This window comes from Hypomesus nipponensis, chromosome 5, assembly GCF_054491055.1.
Source record: "Hypomesus nipponensis isolate SF chromosome 5, ASM5449105v1, whole genome shotgun sequence".
Taxonomy (NCBI): Eukaryota; Metazoa; Chordata; class Actinopteri; order Osmeriformes; family Osmeridae; genus Hypomesus; species Hypomesus nipponensis.
The window spans coordinates 1,420,001-1,437,814 of record NC_140365.1 but is presented as its reverse complement, the minus strand read 5'-3'; the positions used below and the strand labels follow the sequence as shown (position 1 = coordinate 1,437,814).

Below are 17,814 nucleotides of genomic sequence, written 5' to 3'. Positions count from 1 at the left end.
TTTAACTTAACAATTATATGGAAAGCACCTTTCGATGTTACGTTATTGTGTGTGGTGTATTATTATGCGATGCATATTCTTTGCACCTGCAGCATTATTGGAATTGGCGTTATTAGAGTGAGGCCTGGTGATGGTGGGGGGGCAGTCTCTGGTGATGGTGGGGGGGCAGTCTCTGGTGATGGTGGGGGGGGCAGTCTCTGGTGATGGTGGGGGGGGGGGGGCAGTCTCTGGTGATGGTGGGGGGGGCAGTCTCTGGTGATGGTGGGGGGGGGGCAGTCTCTGGTGATGGTGGGGGGGGCAGTCTCTGGTGATGGTGGGGGGGGGCAGTCTCTGGTGATGGTGGGGGGGGGCAGTCTCTGGTGATGGTGGGGGGGAGGGGGCAGTCTCTGGTGATGGTGGGGGGGGGGGGGCAGTCTCTGGTGATGGTGGGGGGGGGGGGCAGTCTCTGGTGATGGTGGGGGGGGGGCAGTCTCTGCTATCTGGCTGGTTACTCTGACTTGCTTACAGATGGCTGTAAGCTCAGTTCTCAGATGGCTGTAAGCTCAGTTCTCAGATGGCTCAGTTCTCTTAATCACCGCTCTTCTTCAGGAGATCATTGGCCGTTTTCCTTCTCCTTTACATGCAACTGATGAGGCTTCATTGAGAATATAAATGGTTCATTTATAATGAAGTTCTGGGCCGAGATGAAAATAGGAATAAGTTCTGGGGTTTTGACATGTCCGTATATTGGCTGGGACGTAATTGGCATGAGGCGATTATTTCCTCCACTCCTTTGTCGGAGTGTCTGGGCAATTTGAACCTTGTGCTATTTCCCATCACATCAAAGGAGGCCAAATGAATGTACATCACTCAAGATTCACATCACTCATGTGAATTACCCACAGTCCAGGGCCAGTAACTTTGAAGTGAGAGTTGTAACAGAGTAAACTGGATTAGGGTGTGGAATGACAGAGTGAGGGTTCATTTCCATAATGGGGGCATATTGCCGAAGTGAATGTGATATATTTTTTATTGGATGAAGGGCTGAGGAAATGATATACTGCATGATTTATGATGTACGAAAACACACAGGAATGAAAACCAATATGCCTATACTTTACACACACACACACACACTCCTATAGTACACACACACACACACACACACACTCCTACTGTTAAGACACACACAGTGCTGAAAATGTGTCTAAAAACAAAACAAGAAGAAATAAACCCTGGCTTGGCCCCCTCTGGTGTTGGTCTGATGAAGAAGATGATTAAACACTCTGGATGTTCAGGGGAGAGCTGGGCTCCTCCCTTTAAGACAAGCAGGGTTTAGGCTCCATGTGGAGAGAGAGAGGGCGGAGGGGAAATGAAATAACTCATCTCTGTTTCCAGCCTAAAGCTAGATTCAAGTGCCCACATTTGTGCTTTTATCTCTCTTAGGTGTGCTGCTCGTACAACAGCACTGGATCTAATCAGAAGGTATGGGACCTCCTCCTGTTTAGGAGCCATATATCCTATTCTACTGTAGTCGGTAGAGTCAGTTTAAATGGATGAAAGAGTTTGAAAGAACGGACCAATGACCATTCGACACCTTTCAGAAATGACAGCTTCGACTCTTCGCCACTTTTTGACTTTGCAAACAACAACATGCGAGGCAGCTCACAACTGGGTTACCGTCCGACGTCTGACATTCACTGCAGGCCTTTTCAAACATCTTTCACAAGCTCCTTCAAAGACATGGGCAGTGAACCTGCTCTGCAGAGCTCCAGAGCAGAGCTAGCCGTCCTCCAGGGGACACGGGCCACCCTCTCCCCTCCCAGGGCCCCGGCTGCACAGCATCAGCAAATTACTGAGGGAAAGCAGAGGTCCCTTTGCTCTTTAAGTCTCGTCCAATAACTAGATTTAACGGGAAACGGGAAAATGAAAAGGAAGAGAAAAGGGTAGAAGGCTTTCCTGGGTTTCTACTCTGAGGAAAGACGGGAGGGTGAACATCTTTGAGGATTCATCGGCCCTGACCTTCACCAGAGCCCAGAGGTCAGGAACATTAATCATTATCGAGTCACAGACGGGTGTGGCTGACAGGTGTAGCCTCGACCCTCCCCTTCCCTCCCCCTGCCCCCCCCCCCCCTCCCCCCAAAGGGACCTCACCTCCGTCGTTGTCGGCATTGTCGTCGCACTCCGTCTCCATGACGACGCTGCAGCCCACGCCGCTCCAGCCGGCCTGGCACACGCAGTGCCAGCCGCTCTGCTCCAGAGTGCAGCGCCCGTGACCACTGCAGAGCCCTGGGCAGCCGTCTGCAGGGGGAGGAGGGGAGGAGGAGGGGGGGGGGAGGAGGGGAGGGGGAGGAGGAGGGGGGGTGGATGGAGGGAGGAGGGGGGGGAGGAGGGAGGAGGAGGAGGAGGGGAGGGGGGAGGAGGAGGGGAGGGGGAGGAGGGGAGGGGGAGGAGGAGGGGGGAGTGGATGGAGGGAGGAGGGGGGGAGGAGGGGAGGAGGGGAGGGGAAGGAGGCAAAGTCAAACGAGACGTTGAACAGGTCTCGTTCCAGCACCTGACAGGTGATTAACTCTTCAAACACATAGATGAGGACAAAAAAAAACTGAATCTTACCTTTAACAACCAAGTCCAGGTAATGCGCTGTCACAGGAACATGTAGAGAGAAAGACACAGAGGAGAGAGAGGAGAGAGAGGAGAAATCCTTGTGAGGTTAGATTACTGACGCACAAAGATGCGTGAGATTGCATGATGGCACATAAAGAGATGACATGTTAATAATGTTCTAGTAGCTCAGCTTTATGATTGGATCCACACAGCCACTAAGCTGCAATGACTGTCTCCAATACCCCATCGCCAATAGCACCTTTTTAAGAGTGTTTGAAAGGGTTATTTTTCCTTCCTTTCTCAACTTTTGAAAGTTTCACCGCATCTCCTAAAATGGGCTTTCAGTCACTTGAAATTGGCCAATTCCATCAGTGCACAATGACAAACTGCAGTGGCGTATCAAGGTGCTCCTGCTTTAATTGACTGCGCTCAAACTCGAGAGCAAAATTATTCAGCTACGAGTCGGAAAAATGCTGGTTCTCTGGGGAGAAGGGCAGGCTGGATGGATAATTCGCCTGGCAGCAAGCAACAGTTTTATTGTTCCTTGGTGTTTTGCATTCCAAAATAACTGCTCTGAAGTGGATGAATTGGATAACTGACAGAGAGCACTGACATCATGGAACCTGAGTCAGAAAAACCTCCATGCCACGCCCCCCATCGTCCCGCCCAGCGCCCCCTCCACTTGAGGGGGGGGGGCGCACGCTGACAAACAAGCAGAGGGGCAAACGCTGAATGCTGTAAACCAAGACGCAGGGCCCGCGGCGCGCGCTGCTCCGGAGAGGCTCCGTGCCTCACCTATGCTGCAGCTGTCTCCCTCCCAGCCTGGGAGGCAGTCACACCGGCCACCCCGACACTGGCCGTGGTCCTGGCAGCGGGGGTCACACGCCTGCTGCTCACAGCCTGGCCCCTCCCAGCCCTCCTGGCACTGGCACATCCCAGACACACACACACTGTGGGGGCCGCAGGGCTCAGGGCACAGCTCTGGGGGAGGAGGGGAGGAGGAGAGAGAGAGGGGTGGGGTGGGGGGAGAGGAGGAGAGAGAGAGGGGTGGGGTGGGGGGAGAGGAGGAGAGAGAGAGGGGTGGGGTGGGGGGAGAGGAGGAGAGAGAGAGGGGTGGGGTGGGGGAGGGGGGAGAGGAGAGGAGAGGAGGAGAGAGAGAGGGGTGGGGGAGGGAGTAAGAGAGAAGGGGACAGAAAGGGGGTGGGGGAGGGAGGGAGTAAGAGAGAAGGGGAGAGAGAGGGGTGGGGGAGGGAGGGAGTAAGAGAGAAGGGGAGAGAGAGGGGTGGGGGAGGGAGGGAGTAAGAGAGAAGGGGAGAGAGAGGGGTGGGGGAGGGAGGGAGTAAGAGAGAAGGGGAGAGAGAGGGGTGGGGGAGGTGGGGGAGAGAGAGGTATTCAAAAAGTGTCCCCCCTACACACCACCAAACCATCCTCCTAAATCGATACAGGAGCATGAACTCACACGACATTCTGAACAGAAGTGAAAAAGTTCCCACTTTCTTTCTTACATTTTTCCTGTCCTGCAGTTGCAGGAATAATACATTTTCAATGTTTAAAGTTTTAGAGGTTTAATAGTATTCAATGAATAATTTCAACGAATATAGAAAGTTTCTCATCAAGGAGCCAATCGGTGAGAAGACAGAGAGCTGGAGGCAAAGAGAAGTTATTCTCACACGTAAAAAAAACATTCTCATTTAAATATATATCACATTTAATCACAGTATTACAACTCCATTTGCATTTTATTAATCCAGAATTTTTTCTGCTTTTTTTTTTTTTTTTACCATTAAGCATATGATTTTTTTTTCTCCATCTACCCTATCTGTTTTCGCCACATTCCAGTGTTAGGGTCCGTTTTATACTGTTTGTTATGCATTGTGATTTCTATGTTCAGTGCATTCTGCTTTGTTTCCAATGTTTCATACATACCAATGATGTTGTCAGTGCAGAGTCACACACAGTCTGAGTAACAAGTCATTCAGAATACACTTGAATGAACAGGAAATCAATTTTCACTTCTGGATAGAAAACCTGAACTTTGCCTCGGAAGGCTGAAAAAAGTGTGGGTTGAGCTTACGCACGATTCTTTCAGGGGTTATGGAAACCACACAGCGCTACGATTCAACTCATTGGAAAAACTGAAATAGCCTCAACATGAGCTGACTTTCCCTTTGGCTATCAGGGAGAACACATTTGATAGGAAAGTTAATCAAGAATGAGGGATGACTTGGTTGTTGAAATTCACCTTAAAACTCAACTTGCTTCTCCAAAGGTGTCTGTCCTGCGGTTCGACTCCAGGAACACACACCATTAATAACATGAGCAGGAATACAAATGGCAGGTTTCTATGAGAATGGATCGAAGGTTACCTATTGTTGCTATGGTTCCTATACCTCTATCTATAAAAGCGTGGAAGCTGTCCACTGTTCCATGAGGCTACCAGGAGCAAGCAGAAGGTCACAGCCCACCAGACGGGTAGCAGGCAGGCATGAGCTCATCTCTAAACCCAGCCAAGGGGCGCAGACGTATTTCTCACGTTGAACGTTTTTAACTTTTCCCATTCCTTTGGATGTCACAGCTAACTGGAGTTTAGTTCAAATAACTCAACTTGATCACAGGGTGTATCTGTCTAACAGACAGAGAATGTGGCCCGAGTTCACAATCCTTCATTTTAGATTTGTAAAGATGTCCAAACGAGAGGATATGTTCCGATGAAGCCAGGGTTCTGTGGTGTCCCAGAGGCCATTTGGAGAAAAGGAAACGTATCGTCTGTTCCCGTCAGAAAGAGTATGTTAGTATTGATAAAGGAACACGTTGAGAACTTGGTAGAGATTGGAGCCATGGAGAGCAGTGTAATTTCCACCCAGCGTGTCAGAAGAACGACTGCTCAGTTGTCTGATTGGCTGCTGGGAATGTAAAGGTCTGTCTCTGATAGGGTCAGGCAGATCGTTACCAGACATCTCACTGGGAGGTTTGCTATTCTCGACCCATTTGCTAGTTTTACTGAATTTTCTCTGTTTTGGGGCTATTTCTTAATGCCAATGTTTTAAATGTATATTTATTTTCCTTTTGATGTCACTACTGAGCAAGGCTGATGCTTTCTATGTCAAAAGAATGTAGTTTTCCAGACAGGCCTATCGTTATGCTATGCAAACGACAATAAATCTCTGACTGACTGAAACAACACCCACGTGGGTGTGAGTGATGCTCAGCCAGAGGTGAAATAGAAGAGGTAGGAAGCAGTGTGGGCCTTAATGTGACCCAGCTGAAGACACAGACGTCCTGACACTCACTCCAGACACAGCTGAAGGAGAGGTCACAGCTCTGAACTCTGAGTCTCTGGGCCAGTTGAGCCGGGCTGGAGAGAGTGGATCAGGGGAATCAAGTGTGTGTGTGTGTGTGGAGACCAACCCACCTGTGGAGCAGTCAGTGCCGGTCCAGCCGGGGTGGCAGGTGCAGGCTCCTGCGTCCAGGAGGAAGCTGCCGTGGGCTGAGCACTGCTCCTGGCAGGCTGGGAGAGGGCTCTGGCAGTCAGGGCCGCCCCAGCCTGGGGAACACAGGCACTCCCCCCTCACACACACACCATGACCTGAACACTGAGGGTCCACGCAGTCCACTGGCACAGACAATGTATAAAAGAGAGAGAGAGAGAGGGGGGGGGGTGAGAGGGGGGGGGGGGTGTGTGAGAGAGAGAGGTGGGGGGAAGAGAGAGAGACAGGGGGGGGAGAGAGACAGGGGGAAGAGAGAGAGACAGGGGGGGAGAGAGAGGGGGGGAAGAGAGAGAGACGGGGGGGGAGAGAGGGGGGGGAAGAAAGAGAGACGGGGGGGGGAGAGGGCGGGGGAAGAGAGAGAGACAGGGGGGAGAGAGAGAGGGGGGGGTGAGAGAGAGAGAGAGAGAGGGGGGGGTTGAGAGAGAGAGGTGGGGGGAAGAGAGAGAGAGACGGGGGGGGGAGAGGCAACATGGTGAATAAATAAGATGGTTAAAAATAGAATGACAACCAAAGAAGGCAATACCGAGATGAAACAGAGATAAAAAAGTTTAAAAAAAGAGAGATGGAAACGATAAAGTTTCCGTTAATGTGGACTCTCTGCCTACGACACAGTATACTGTAACATTTTAATAATTGAATAACAAACTGCTTCCTTTGGAGCTGTGGGCTGAAAGATCATCTGCTTGTCTCTCACCCTGCTCGTCTCTCACCCTGCTCGTCTCTCACCCTGCTCGTCTCTCACCCTGCTCGTCTCTCACCCTGCTCGTCTCTCACCCTGCTCGTCTCTCACCCTGCTCGTCTCTCACCCTGCTCGTCTATCACCCTGCTCGTCTCTCACCCTGCTCGTCTCTCACCCTGCTCGTCTCTCACCCTGCTCGTCTCTCACCCTGCTCGTCTCTCACCCTGCTCGTCTCTCACCCTGCTTGTCTCACAGCTGTTTATCTGAGCTGTGCCACCGTGGCCTCACGAGGAGAGAAGCCTGCCCTGGCTGTGAAGGGTTTGCTACTAGGAACAGCGGCTGTGAGAGGAAATCACAGCCGTCCTCCACCAACACACGAAAACGTTTGCCCCTCAAACACGCGATTCTCATGAAGAATTAACAAAGAGCGGCTTCAGTTCGTGTCTGCAGCTAATTGATCACATACTGTTGTGATACTCTTCAGAACAACTGCTCTGACTAATGTGTGCTACGAAAAGAAAAAGGGAAAATCTATTCAGTGTTAACCACAGCAATTACTACAACGCTTGCAGGCTGGACTGTCATCACCATCTCATTGGCTCAAGGTTATTCTCTGGCACGGATATCTCTGACTGAGCCAATAATGGCCCTACAGCTACATAAGGACAAGCAATTGATCTGGTTACTTCCCCTTCAAGCTTTTCAAATGACATTTAAAAAAAAGTGTGTGTGTGTAATTTTGTGTGCAGAGAGGGGTTAATCTAATAATAGAAATATAAGAACTTTGTCAACCACCTAGAAGATTTAATTGCTGTAACACGGCGTAGGGTTTTTATTCATTATGTCTGTGTTTCTGAACTACTATTCTGACCTAAAAAAGCACAATGAAAAACTACCCACAAAGACCTTCTTCTGTGTATATAGTGAAAGGTCTGGACGCAGACAACAACAGACGCACAGCGTGCTGCTAATAACCCCAACACCTGTGTTTTCCTAGCTGAATAACAGGTGCTGCGGCTGCTTCTCCTGCGAGGGACCCTCCACTGTCCCCGCCAGCCTGCAGCTGTGACCTGAATCTGTGTAAACGGTGATTTCTCATCACAGATAGTGACGACCAGGACAATACCTTGTTCACAGTTGTTTCCTTTGTGGGCGGGACTACACAGGCAGAGTCCGTTGACACACGTGCCGTGATTGGAGCAGGTGGGGTCGATGCACTGGTCCTGCTGGATGTCACACTCAGAGCCCTTCCAGCCAGGGTGGCACTGACAGAAGCCCTTCTCGTAATCTCCGTTACCGCTGCAGAGGACCGGGCAGGAGTCTGCAACACAGCACAGAGCTCCCTTTAGAAAACACCAAGCAGGAGTCTGATCATTCTTTACCGGCAGGACATGGCCCATTTGTTTTTGGGGGGAAAACGGTAAATCTGTCTCTTCCCCCAACACACATTTTTCATTAAGAAAATTAAGATGAACTGCTGCATCCTCAGTTATTTCATAAAAGCTGTCCCACCCACATTTGAAAACAGACCTACGCCTGGGGTTAAATCTGATATTGTACATCGCAAATAGGTTTCTAACTTCTAAACTCAACCCAGGTTTTTCCTTTTATAATCTGAAAATGGAAAGTGAAGGGCCTGGTGCTGCTTCTCCTCTGAGACCTGACAGGAAACTCCTGAGAAGCCGTCTCCTCTACACACCTCGCACATCACCAGGATCTCCCTAACAAACCTGGAGTTGATATCACCTAATCCGTTTCCCCTGATGGCAGTAATAGAAGTGGTTTCGTCTCAACAGACGTACACCACACACACAGTCCCCCCCCCCCCCCCCCCCACACACACAGTCCGTCCGTCCCCCCCCCCCCCCCCCCCACAGTCGTCCCCCCCCCCCCCCACACACACACACAGTCCCCTCTGCCTGTGAAATCCACCTAATCTCTGAACCACTTCAATTCCACTCAAGAGGCACCAGAGACTAACTCCTGTTGCCGTGGTGTCCACCGTCACCCTCTCACAGTGTTTCAGCCGGACCTGCATCCTCCTCTCTCTGTCTGGCACCATAACAGATATTTACAGAAGGACGCAGAGTTTAGGACTCACAGACTTGAGGCACCAAGATGTCAAGCAGAACTGAGCGCGTGCGGTAGAAAATGTGTGTAACCCTTTTTTGGACACAATAAAGCTTGAGTCGCCATTGGCTAGTGCATTTTTTATTTTACTTTTTACATGAAATGCAACGAACAACGCAAGTATATTATCTGTTTGAATTATTCTTTATGTTGCGTATGGATTGAATCTACCATTTTTTAGCCAATGGCTTTCTCTTGCTACTCTCTAGAGCCAACAACAGTTCATAGGCCTACTGCTGAAGCTCTGGGCCTTCTGTTGAAATAAGGATCAGGTCTGAAAGGCATGAGGAGGTGAGACTGCTGAGGACATCTGATGTTATTCTCTTTTGGGCACTGAAGGTTATTTCGCAGTTGGCAAAGCTGATTAGCAGAGCAAGAATAATCTGAACAAGAAACAGTAATCTTAAATTGTCTTGATAACATAAAAAAGTATTTTCTGCTCAGAATTGTAGCTTTTCTGCACCATCTCTTTGTGCGTGACAAGTTCCGTAAAAATCGAGTCGATCTTTTTGTGAGACGAGTGTCAAATATAGCGACTTTCCGTTACTTTGCCAATCTCCGTTTTCGAGCAGCAGCAAATCGTGTTAACTCGCAGTCAAGCAACGGTGCATATTTGAAATCTGCGCTAAACTTATTTACCTCTAAGTCAGTCACAGGTGAGTGCCTCTAAGTCAGTCACAGGTGAGTGCCTCTAAGTCAGTCACAGGTGAGTGCCTCTAAGTCAGTCACAGGTGAGTGCCTCTAAGTCAGTCACAGGTGAGTGCCTCTAAGTCAGTCACAGGTGAGTGCCTCTAAGTCAGTCACAGGTGAGTGCCTCTAAGTCAGTCACAGGTGAGTGCCTCTAAGTCAGTCACAGGTGAGTGCCTCTAAGTCAGTCACAGGTGAGTGCCTCTAAGTCAGTCACAGGTGAGTGCCTCTAAGTCAGTCACAGGTGAGTGCCTCTAAGTCAGTCACAGGTGAGTGCCTCTAAGTCAGTCACAGGTGAGTGCCTCTAAGTCAGTCACAGGTGAGTGCCTCTAAGTCAGTCACAGGTGAGTGCCTCTAAGTCAGTCACAGGTGAGTGCCTCTAAGTCAGTCACAGGTGAGTGCCTCTAAGTCAGTCACAGGTGAGTGCCTCTAAGTCAGTCACAGGTGAGTGCCTCTAAGTCAGTCACAGGTGAGTGCCTCTAAGTCAGTCACAGGTGAGTGCCTCTAAGTCAGTCACAGGTGAGTGCCTCTAAGTCAGTCACAGGTGAGTGCCTCTAAGTCAGTCACAGGTGAGTGCCTCTAAGTCAGTCACAGGTGAGTGCCTCTAAGTCAGTCACAGGTGAGTGCCTCTAAGTCAGTCACAGGTGAGTGCCTCTAAGTCAGTCACAGGTGAGTGCCTCTAAGTCAGTCACAGGTGAGTGCCTCTAAGTCAGTCACAGGTGAGTGCCTCTAAGTCAGTCACAGGTGAGTGCCTCTAAGTCAGTCACAGGTGAGTGCCTCTAAGTCAGTCACAGGTGAGTGCCTCTAAGTCAGTCACAGGTGAGTGCCTCTAAGTCAGTCACAGGTGAGTGCCTCTAAGTCAGTCACAGGTGAGTGCCTCTAAGTCAGTCACAGGTGAGTGCCTCTAAGTCAGTCACAGGTGAGTGCCTCTAAGTCAGTCACAGGTGAGTGCCTCTAAGTCAGTCACAGGTGAGTGCCTCTAAGTCAGTCACAGGTGAGTGCCTCTAAGTCAGTCACAGGTGAGTGCCTCTAAGTCAGTCACAGGTGAGTGCCTCTAAGTCAGTCACAGGTGAGTGCCTCTAAGTCAGTCACAGGTGAGTGCCTCTAAGTCAGTCACAGGTGAGTGCCTCTAAGTCAGTCACAGGTGAGTGCCTCTAAGTCAGTCACAGGTGAGTGCCTCTAAGTCAGTCACAGGTGAGTGCCTCTAAGTCAGTCACAGGTGAGTGCCTCTAAGTCAGTCACAGGTGAGTGCCTCTAAGTCAGTCACAGGTGAGTGCCTCTAAGTCAGTCACAGGTGAGTGCCTCTAAGTCAGTCACAGGTGAGTGCCTCTAAGTCAGTCACAGGTGAGTGCCTCTAAGTCAGTCACAGGTGAGTGCCTCTAAGTCAGTCACAGGTGAGTGCCTCTAAGTCAGTCACAGGTGAGTGCCTCTAAGTCAGTCACAGGTGAGTGCCTCTAAGTCAGTCACAGGTGAGTGCCTCTAAGTCAGTCACAGGTGAGTGCCTCTAAGTCAGTCACAGGTGAGTGCCTCTAAGTCAGTCACAGGTGAGTGCCTCTAAGTCAGTCACAGGTGAGTGCCTCTAAGTCAGTCACAGGTGAGTGCCTCTAAGTCAGTCACAGGTGAGTGCCTCTAAGTCAGTCACAGGTGAGTGCCTCTAAGTCAGTCACAGGTGAGTGCCTCTAAGTCAGTCACAGGTGAGTGCCTCTAAGTCAGTCACAGGTGAGTGCCTCTAAGTCAGTCACAGGTGAGTGCCTCTAAGTCAGTCACAGGTGAGTGCCTCTAAGTCAGTCACAGGTGAGTGCCTCTAAGTCAGTCACAGGTGAGTGCCTCTAAGTCAGTCACAGGTGAGTGCCTCTAAGTCAGTCACAGGTGAGTGCCTCTAAGTCAGTCACAGGTGAGTGCCTCTAAGTCAGTCACAGGTGAGTGCCTCTAAGTCAGTCACAGGTGAGTGCCTCTAAGTCAGTCACAGGTGAGTGCCTCTAAGTCAGTCACAGGTGAGTGCCTCTAAGTCAGTCACAGGTGAGTGCCTCTAAGTCAGTCACAGGTGAGTGCCTCTAAGTCAGTCACAGGTGAGTGCCTCTAAGTCAGTCACAGGTGAGATCGAACAATTTACTATCCATTGGCTAATTAGTTTCACGCCCAGCGTGAAATGTGGTCGCATATGCGACTGATTTACTCGCATTGTCGAGGGTAGGATCAAAGCTAATACTCATGTTTGTAGAAATATACTTTTCATCTATGTTTCTCTGCGGAGTGCCTGAAGGGTGATGTCAAGTAAACCCTCATCGTTGATATCCTGCGTTTTCCCTCTCTGGGAGAAGCTTATTTCACCACCACCCCCCCCACCCCGTATTTACAAAAAGCAGAGACGCAGGGAGATGCAATTCTAGGAAGCAGTTCTCTCTGAAAACAGGAAAGCAATGTGATACCGCGTGGCCATTTCACCGTCTCTTCTCCTGCCCAGTAGCTCCCATATCTCCTGTCAGGCTGTTCATGTGCTCCTCCTGTGTGGACGCTGCCTAGCAGAGATTGCTTCGGACATTACTCTCCATAACAGGCCACAGTTCCACACTGGGAGCAGTAATATACACATTATGCCCGCTACAGGGCCTCCGTGACCACAGAGCTGGAGAGAGACAGGGCCTAAAGATGAAGGCTTTCAAGCAGACAAGGCTAACAGAGACCTCACTGACCACAGAGTGGCTCTGCAATCAACACAGGCCCCTGGTTGTCCTGCTTTCGTGTCCTCTACATAATATTCCAATTTAATGCTTAATGGATTTTACGTTATTGATAATATAAAGTGTTAAACACCAAAGAGTAGAGTAACCTTTGCCATTTCATTAATCCGACTTTTTCAGAACAATACGGTTTGAAAGAACACTGTAAATGACTGCGGGTTTAACAATCAACAAAATACATTTAAATACAATATATTTCCACATCCCACACTATTCCCACTAAAGGCAAAGTCTTAATTCACAAACACGTCATTGAAGATGAATAGACTGGTTGGAATATTTAGCATGCAGTTGAGGAGTGGAGGGTACCTTTGGAGCAGTCGGGGCCGAGGAAGCCGCTGAAGCAGTGACAATGTCCCGCCACGCACTCCCCGTTACCATGACAGTTAGTGGAGCAGCCATCCATGCTTTCTACAAACACAGGGAGACAAGCAGTTACACACACACACAACACAGCAGTTACACAACACACACACACAACACAGCAGTTACACAACACACACACACACAACACAGCAGTTACACAACACACACACACACACACAACACAGCAGTTACACAACACACACACACAACACAGCAGTTACACAACACACACACACACACACACACAACACAGCAGTTACACAACACACAACACAGCAGTTACACAACACACACACACACACAACACAGCAGTTTCACAACACACACACACACAACACAGCAGTTACACAACACAGCAGTTACACAACACACAACACAGCAGTTACACAACACACACACACAACACAGCAGTTTCACAACACACACACACACACACACACACAACACAGCAATTACACAACACACACACAACACAGCAGTTACACAACACACACACAACACAGCAATTACACAACACACACACACACACCACCAAGATTATTCGTAACGTATCGCCCGGATATCTAACAGCTCTTTAATTAAGATAATGGTAATGGTTGCGGCGGTAACAGTGATCATAAAGAAACAGTTAGAAAGCTGGGATAGAGCAGCTCAGACTGGAACGGTGTTAAGACAGAAAAGTGTCTAGTCAGGAAGTGAAGGTGAGGGCGTTGGACCAGCCTGGTGCCTCCCTCAGCACTGCCCGGGAGGCAGGAGAGGAAAGGGCAGGCAATTAAGGATGATAGACCTGTTGTGGTACTGCCCAACTGGCGAGAGAACACATCCAATTTGAAGTTGGAATGGAAGACTTTTTCATCACTTTTGGAGCACAAAAGTTCCCCTATGAGCACCATTTCCTTTTTCTTTTACAGCGGTATAACAATACTAATTGCTTTGAGCATAATGTTTTTATAAACACATTATCTTGGAATAATGTCATGCACTTTTCCGTAATATAAATGTAACACAATACACAGGAATTCATTATTGCTCCAAATTATGTTAGCATACTTTAAGAAATTCTCGTTAGTGACTAACAGTCTCCTGAGTGGCTGACGTGCTGTTGAACTCTACAGACGGCAGTTACCGATGGCGGTGCTGTGAACAAACACTTGCTCCATCTTCCTGCCGTCGTTGTAGAAGGCCAGGTACCAGGTGCCGGCGTCCATGTACTCCACGAAGCCTGTTTCCTGCAGGGAGGCCAGGATCAGGTGTCTGGGGGAGGATATGGGGACCTCGGGAGACTGGACTTCCTGTTTGATCAACTGTTTACCGTCCAACAGCTTGACGAAGTCAAACTGGAGAGAGACAGAGAGATGACGTTTACATACACCGAAATATAATATTGGTTTATTCCACATCGAATTAATCTGAAAATACTACATTTGGAATATGTCCTGAAAGCTTCCTCCGTGTTCAGGGTCACATGACTCAGGGTCACATGACTCAGGGTCACATGACTCAGGGTCACATGACTCAGGGTTGTGATGCAGGGGAGGAGACACACCCAGGGGCTGGGGGCGGGGCCTGACGTTGGTGATGGCCGCTTCCTCACCGCCTCGCGGCCAACCGCTCATCTACAACCACCCAAGGTCGCTCCAGGGCACGTCCACGACCCTGAGGCCACTGGACCTCGCTCTGACCCAGAGTCTCCTAGCAGAGACAGACGGGCCCCTGGGGAGCGGGGGGGTGTTTGTGATTCATGTGGGCGGGCTTGGCCAGGCATGTTCAAGCCAAATCAAATCTTATTTGTACAGCCTGTTTTACAGCCAAAGTCACACAGGGCTTCACATACAGAACTGCTTCTCAACCAACCTAAACCCCGAAGAAAGACAAGGCAAGTTCCCCTCCTCCAGAGACGGTTGGTGACAGAGAGGAGCAGACCCCAGGCTAAACATAGCTATACATCAAGAGTAGAGAGTAACGTTGTGCTAATGGATGTTGAAACACACAGTTTCAGCTCTGTGCTCTGAGTACGGGCAAGGTTTAAACCACCGGCAAACAAAGGCCGACGGTGACCACACTTTGCGTCCTTGTCTCCACGGCAACGCTGGTGAAATCTCCTCGGACAGTAAAGGGGGGAAGTGACCGACGTGAGGCGTGCAGGAGACCGCCTCTTGTCCAACACACGCTTATGAACCCCCGGTGACGCTGAGGGGGGGGCACGCTCTCCAAGACCCCCACACCTCTGTCATCTCCACTGGAGTGGCTGGGAGAGACCCAAAGGAGTGTGTGTGTGTGTGTGGCAGGGATGTGAGAAGCAGGGTTGTTACAGTAATACCAGCTGTCCATTCATGTTTCAAACCAGCTCAATTGAGACTGGTGTTGGTGTGGTGTGTTCTGCCTCCACCGACACCACTGCCTCCACTGCCTCCACCACCTGCACGTGGAGGAGGAGACGCGAGGAGCCGGGCGATGAGGCCGCCCGCGTGACAGACGAGCCGGCGCTGCGGAGGTCTCACCCCTAACCCTGGTGTTCAGCCGCACGGCATGCTGGGTACTCAATCAGCACAGAGAGAATGACGTGACGGGCTCCACCAGCTGGCCACGCTGACACAGACACGGCGTCGCCGCGGGACACGGCCAAAGACGGGACTTGAACGCGGTCCAGAGTACAGTAGCGGGCTCTGCCAAGCCTGATTATAAAGACGATAATTATTGTCCTCCTGGTGAAGAGCATGTGTGTGCTGAAAGGAACCTTTCAATTAGCGCTCATTAATTATTTGTCCATATGCAAATGTGCATGCAGAGGAGGTTTTAATTGAATTATACCAGGTCTTTGACTTAAACTGTTGATCTTAGACTCTAACGAGCAGTGATTGGGGAGTTATGGTGCCCCGCCGACTCCATATTAGTTCCACTAGATCCTGTCTTAATTGTGTTTTTTCTATGACAATACACCATACACACTTAAACTCCTCTTGCATTAAATAAACATTATTGGTGGAACTCCACTGAAGATCACAATTAACTTAATGACTGAATCCATTTGTCCGGTTTCACCCACCAGCACACTGTACTGCTGATCCTGTTCAAACACAGTCTCAGAAAACAGATTTACTGTATAAGAAAAACTGACAAATACATTTGAGCAGCTGAAGGGGGAGAGGTGTTTGTGCGTAGGCATTATGGCTAATCTAATATAATATGTGTGTGGGAAGGAGATATGCAGAACTGTCATTATTACTACTATGTGGGATGCAGTATGTTAGATAAGGAATACATTTGATATGTGTGTGGTACAGTATGTTTCATCTGTGTGTGTGTGTGTGTGTGTGTGTGTGTGGATGAGGATGAAGTGCAGGGTGGAGACAGCGTACCTGTGTGTGTGTGTGTGGATGAGGATGAAGTGCAGGGTGGAGACAGCGTACCTGTGTGTGTGTGTGGATGAGGATGAAGTGCAGGGTGGAGACAGCGTACCTGTGTGTGTGTTGGTGGGATGTTCCTTCGCCCGTATATCCCCAGTAGGGCGTCTCGCGCCAGGGAGATGTTGAACTTGACGTACTCCGGGTGGTGGACGGTGATGTAGAAGCGCCAGAACAGCCCTGGAGGGACGGTCTGCACCACCGTGGTCCCTATGTCCACCTCACCCCTGTCTATGGCCTTGCCTCGCTGGAACACATCCTTATCTAGAGGCGGGAAGACAACAAAACTGAAAAATGAACTGGCGTTGACCCTGGTGCTACAGTACTGGCGTTGACCCTGGTGCTACAGTACTGGTGTTTACCCTGGTGCTACAGTACTGGTGTTTACCCTGGTGCTACAGTACTGGGATTGTAAGCAAGCAACAGGAAGAAGCATGGTGCTGTATTGACGAGGCAGGAGCTTCAGCAAACAGCTCTTCCAGCAGGGTGTGAACTCATTATACTGTGCTGATAACCTCTGGTGTCAGCGCTCAGCCGGCTACGCCAACACCGGAGGGTGTCACATTATTGATCCAAGCCCGTTCCTGGTGAGGAACATGAGCTCTCGGGGGCTCCGCTCTGCACATTAAGTTGATCTTATCTCTTCCATGCTGCCTCCTGGAAGAAACTGGAGTATTGAGTATTCTCCCGCGTGTCTGCAGAGAGCACTGGATGGAGGGGACGACGCACCTTTCCGGTTTCGCGTGCCGTCGAAGGTGTTTGAATGAACGTGCTGTGGCACTCGACAATCTTGGGAAAGTGTGTGGTGAGTGCATTGGTAATCACAGTAATCAAGACGACAGCAGGTGAATAAAATAAGACGTATACTTAAAGGTGAAGCAGGTGGACTTGTTAATGGTAGCGGGGAGTTTCCAAACACGCCAATTGTTTCAATCTGGAAGATATTGGTCGTTGATGCTGTGTTTGGGGACAATGTAGCTATCCTTTCCTCCTCCATCAGCAATCCTACTGTAGTTTTCATTTCACTCAAGGTTGGCAAGAACAAAAAAAATAATTATAACTTGCTTCAAAACCAACACACAAGCAAATTAGTTCCTCAGCCTCCGGTCTATTCTGATAAAACAATTATTCCAGTAATCCAATTTCAATTAAATTAAACCTTTTTTTCCAATGAGAGTCCTCGTCATTTCACAGACACATTAGTACATTCTAGATCCAGTGTACCCGTTTCATCTAAACGGAATGTCTTTGTTCCTGAGGGGTAGGGATAGGTACTACTTAGAACTGAGGGCGAGGGAAGCAAAGACACGCTTCCCCCATCAGGCGTGACCCAGACACGCTGAGGACGACAGCGTCCGGGTGCTATCGTGGAGGCTGGAGAGCTGAAACTAAGGCAGGTGTCTCCAGCTCCACACAGACTTAAGGTGTGAAACAGGTAACCCTGCTGGAGCCCGCAGCCTGGGAGGGGATTCAACTCTGCTCGCTTTCTATAATTAACTACCCATGAAGCTCCCCAGGATCGCTTCATAGTCGACGCATGCTAATGTGCCCTGGCACAGCTAGGCTAGCATCCTCCTCCCTCCACCCGCTCTGGGTCCTCCTCCCTCCACCCGCTCTGGGTCCTCCTCCCTCCACCCGCTCTGGGTCCTCCTCCCTCCACCCGCTCTGGGTCCTCCTCCCTCCACCCGCTCTGGGTCCTCCTCCCTCCACCCGCTCTGGGTCCTCCTCCCTCCACC

At 49.9% G+C, this 17,814-nt stretch overlaps 1 protein-coding gene across 2 annotated transcripts in view; it reads right to left on the bottom strand.

Moving 5' to 3' along the window:
• The window catches only part of LOC146287665 (teneurin-1-like), a 107,872-nt gene that overhangs the window by 33,262 nt on the left and 56,796 nt on the right, over positions 1-17,814 (bottom strand). For both annotated transcript variants that reach the window (XM_084698901.1, XM_084698902.1), the window contains 8 exons: positions 16,134-16,342; positions 13,801-14,011; positions 12,618-12,719; positions 7,877-8,071; positions 5,996-6,196; positions 3,379-3,564; positions 2,593-2,619; positions 2,134-2,280 (listed from right to left, as the gene is read on the bottom strand). In XM_084698901.1, coding sequence (XP_084555027.1) covers positions 2,134-2,280; positions 2,593-2,619; positions 3,379-3,564; positions 5,996-6,196; positions 7,877-8,071; positions 12,618-12,719; positions 13,801-14,011; positions 16,134-16,342 — 1,278 coding nt within the window. The remainder of the gene's footprint in view (positions 1-2,133; positions 2,281-2,592; positions 2,620-3,378; positions 3,565-5,995; positions 6,197-7,876; positions 8,072-12,617; positions 12,720-13,800; positions 14,012-16,133; positions 16,343-17,814) is intronic.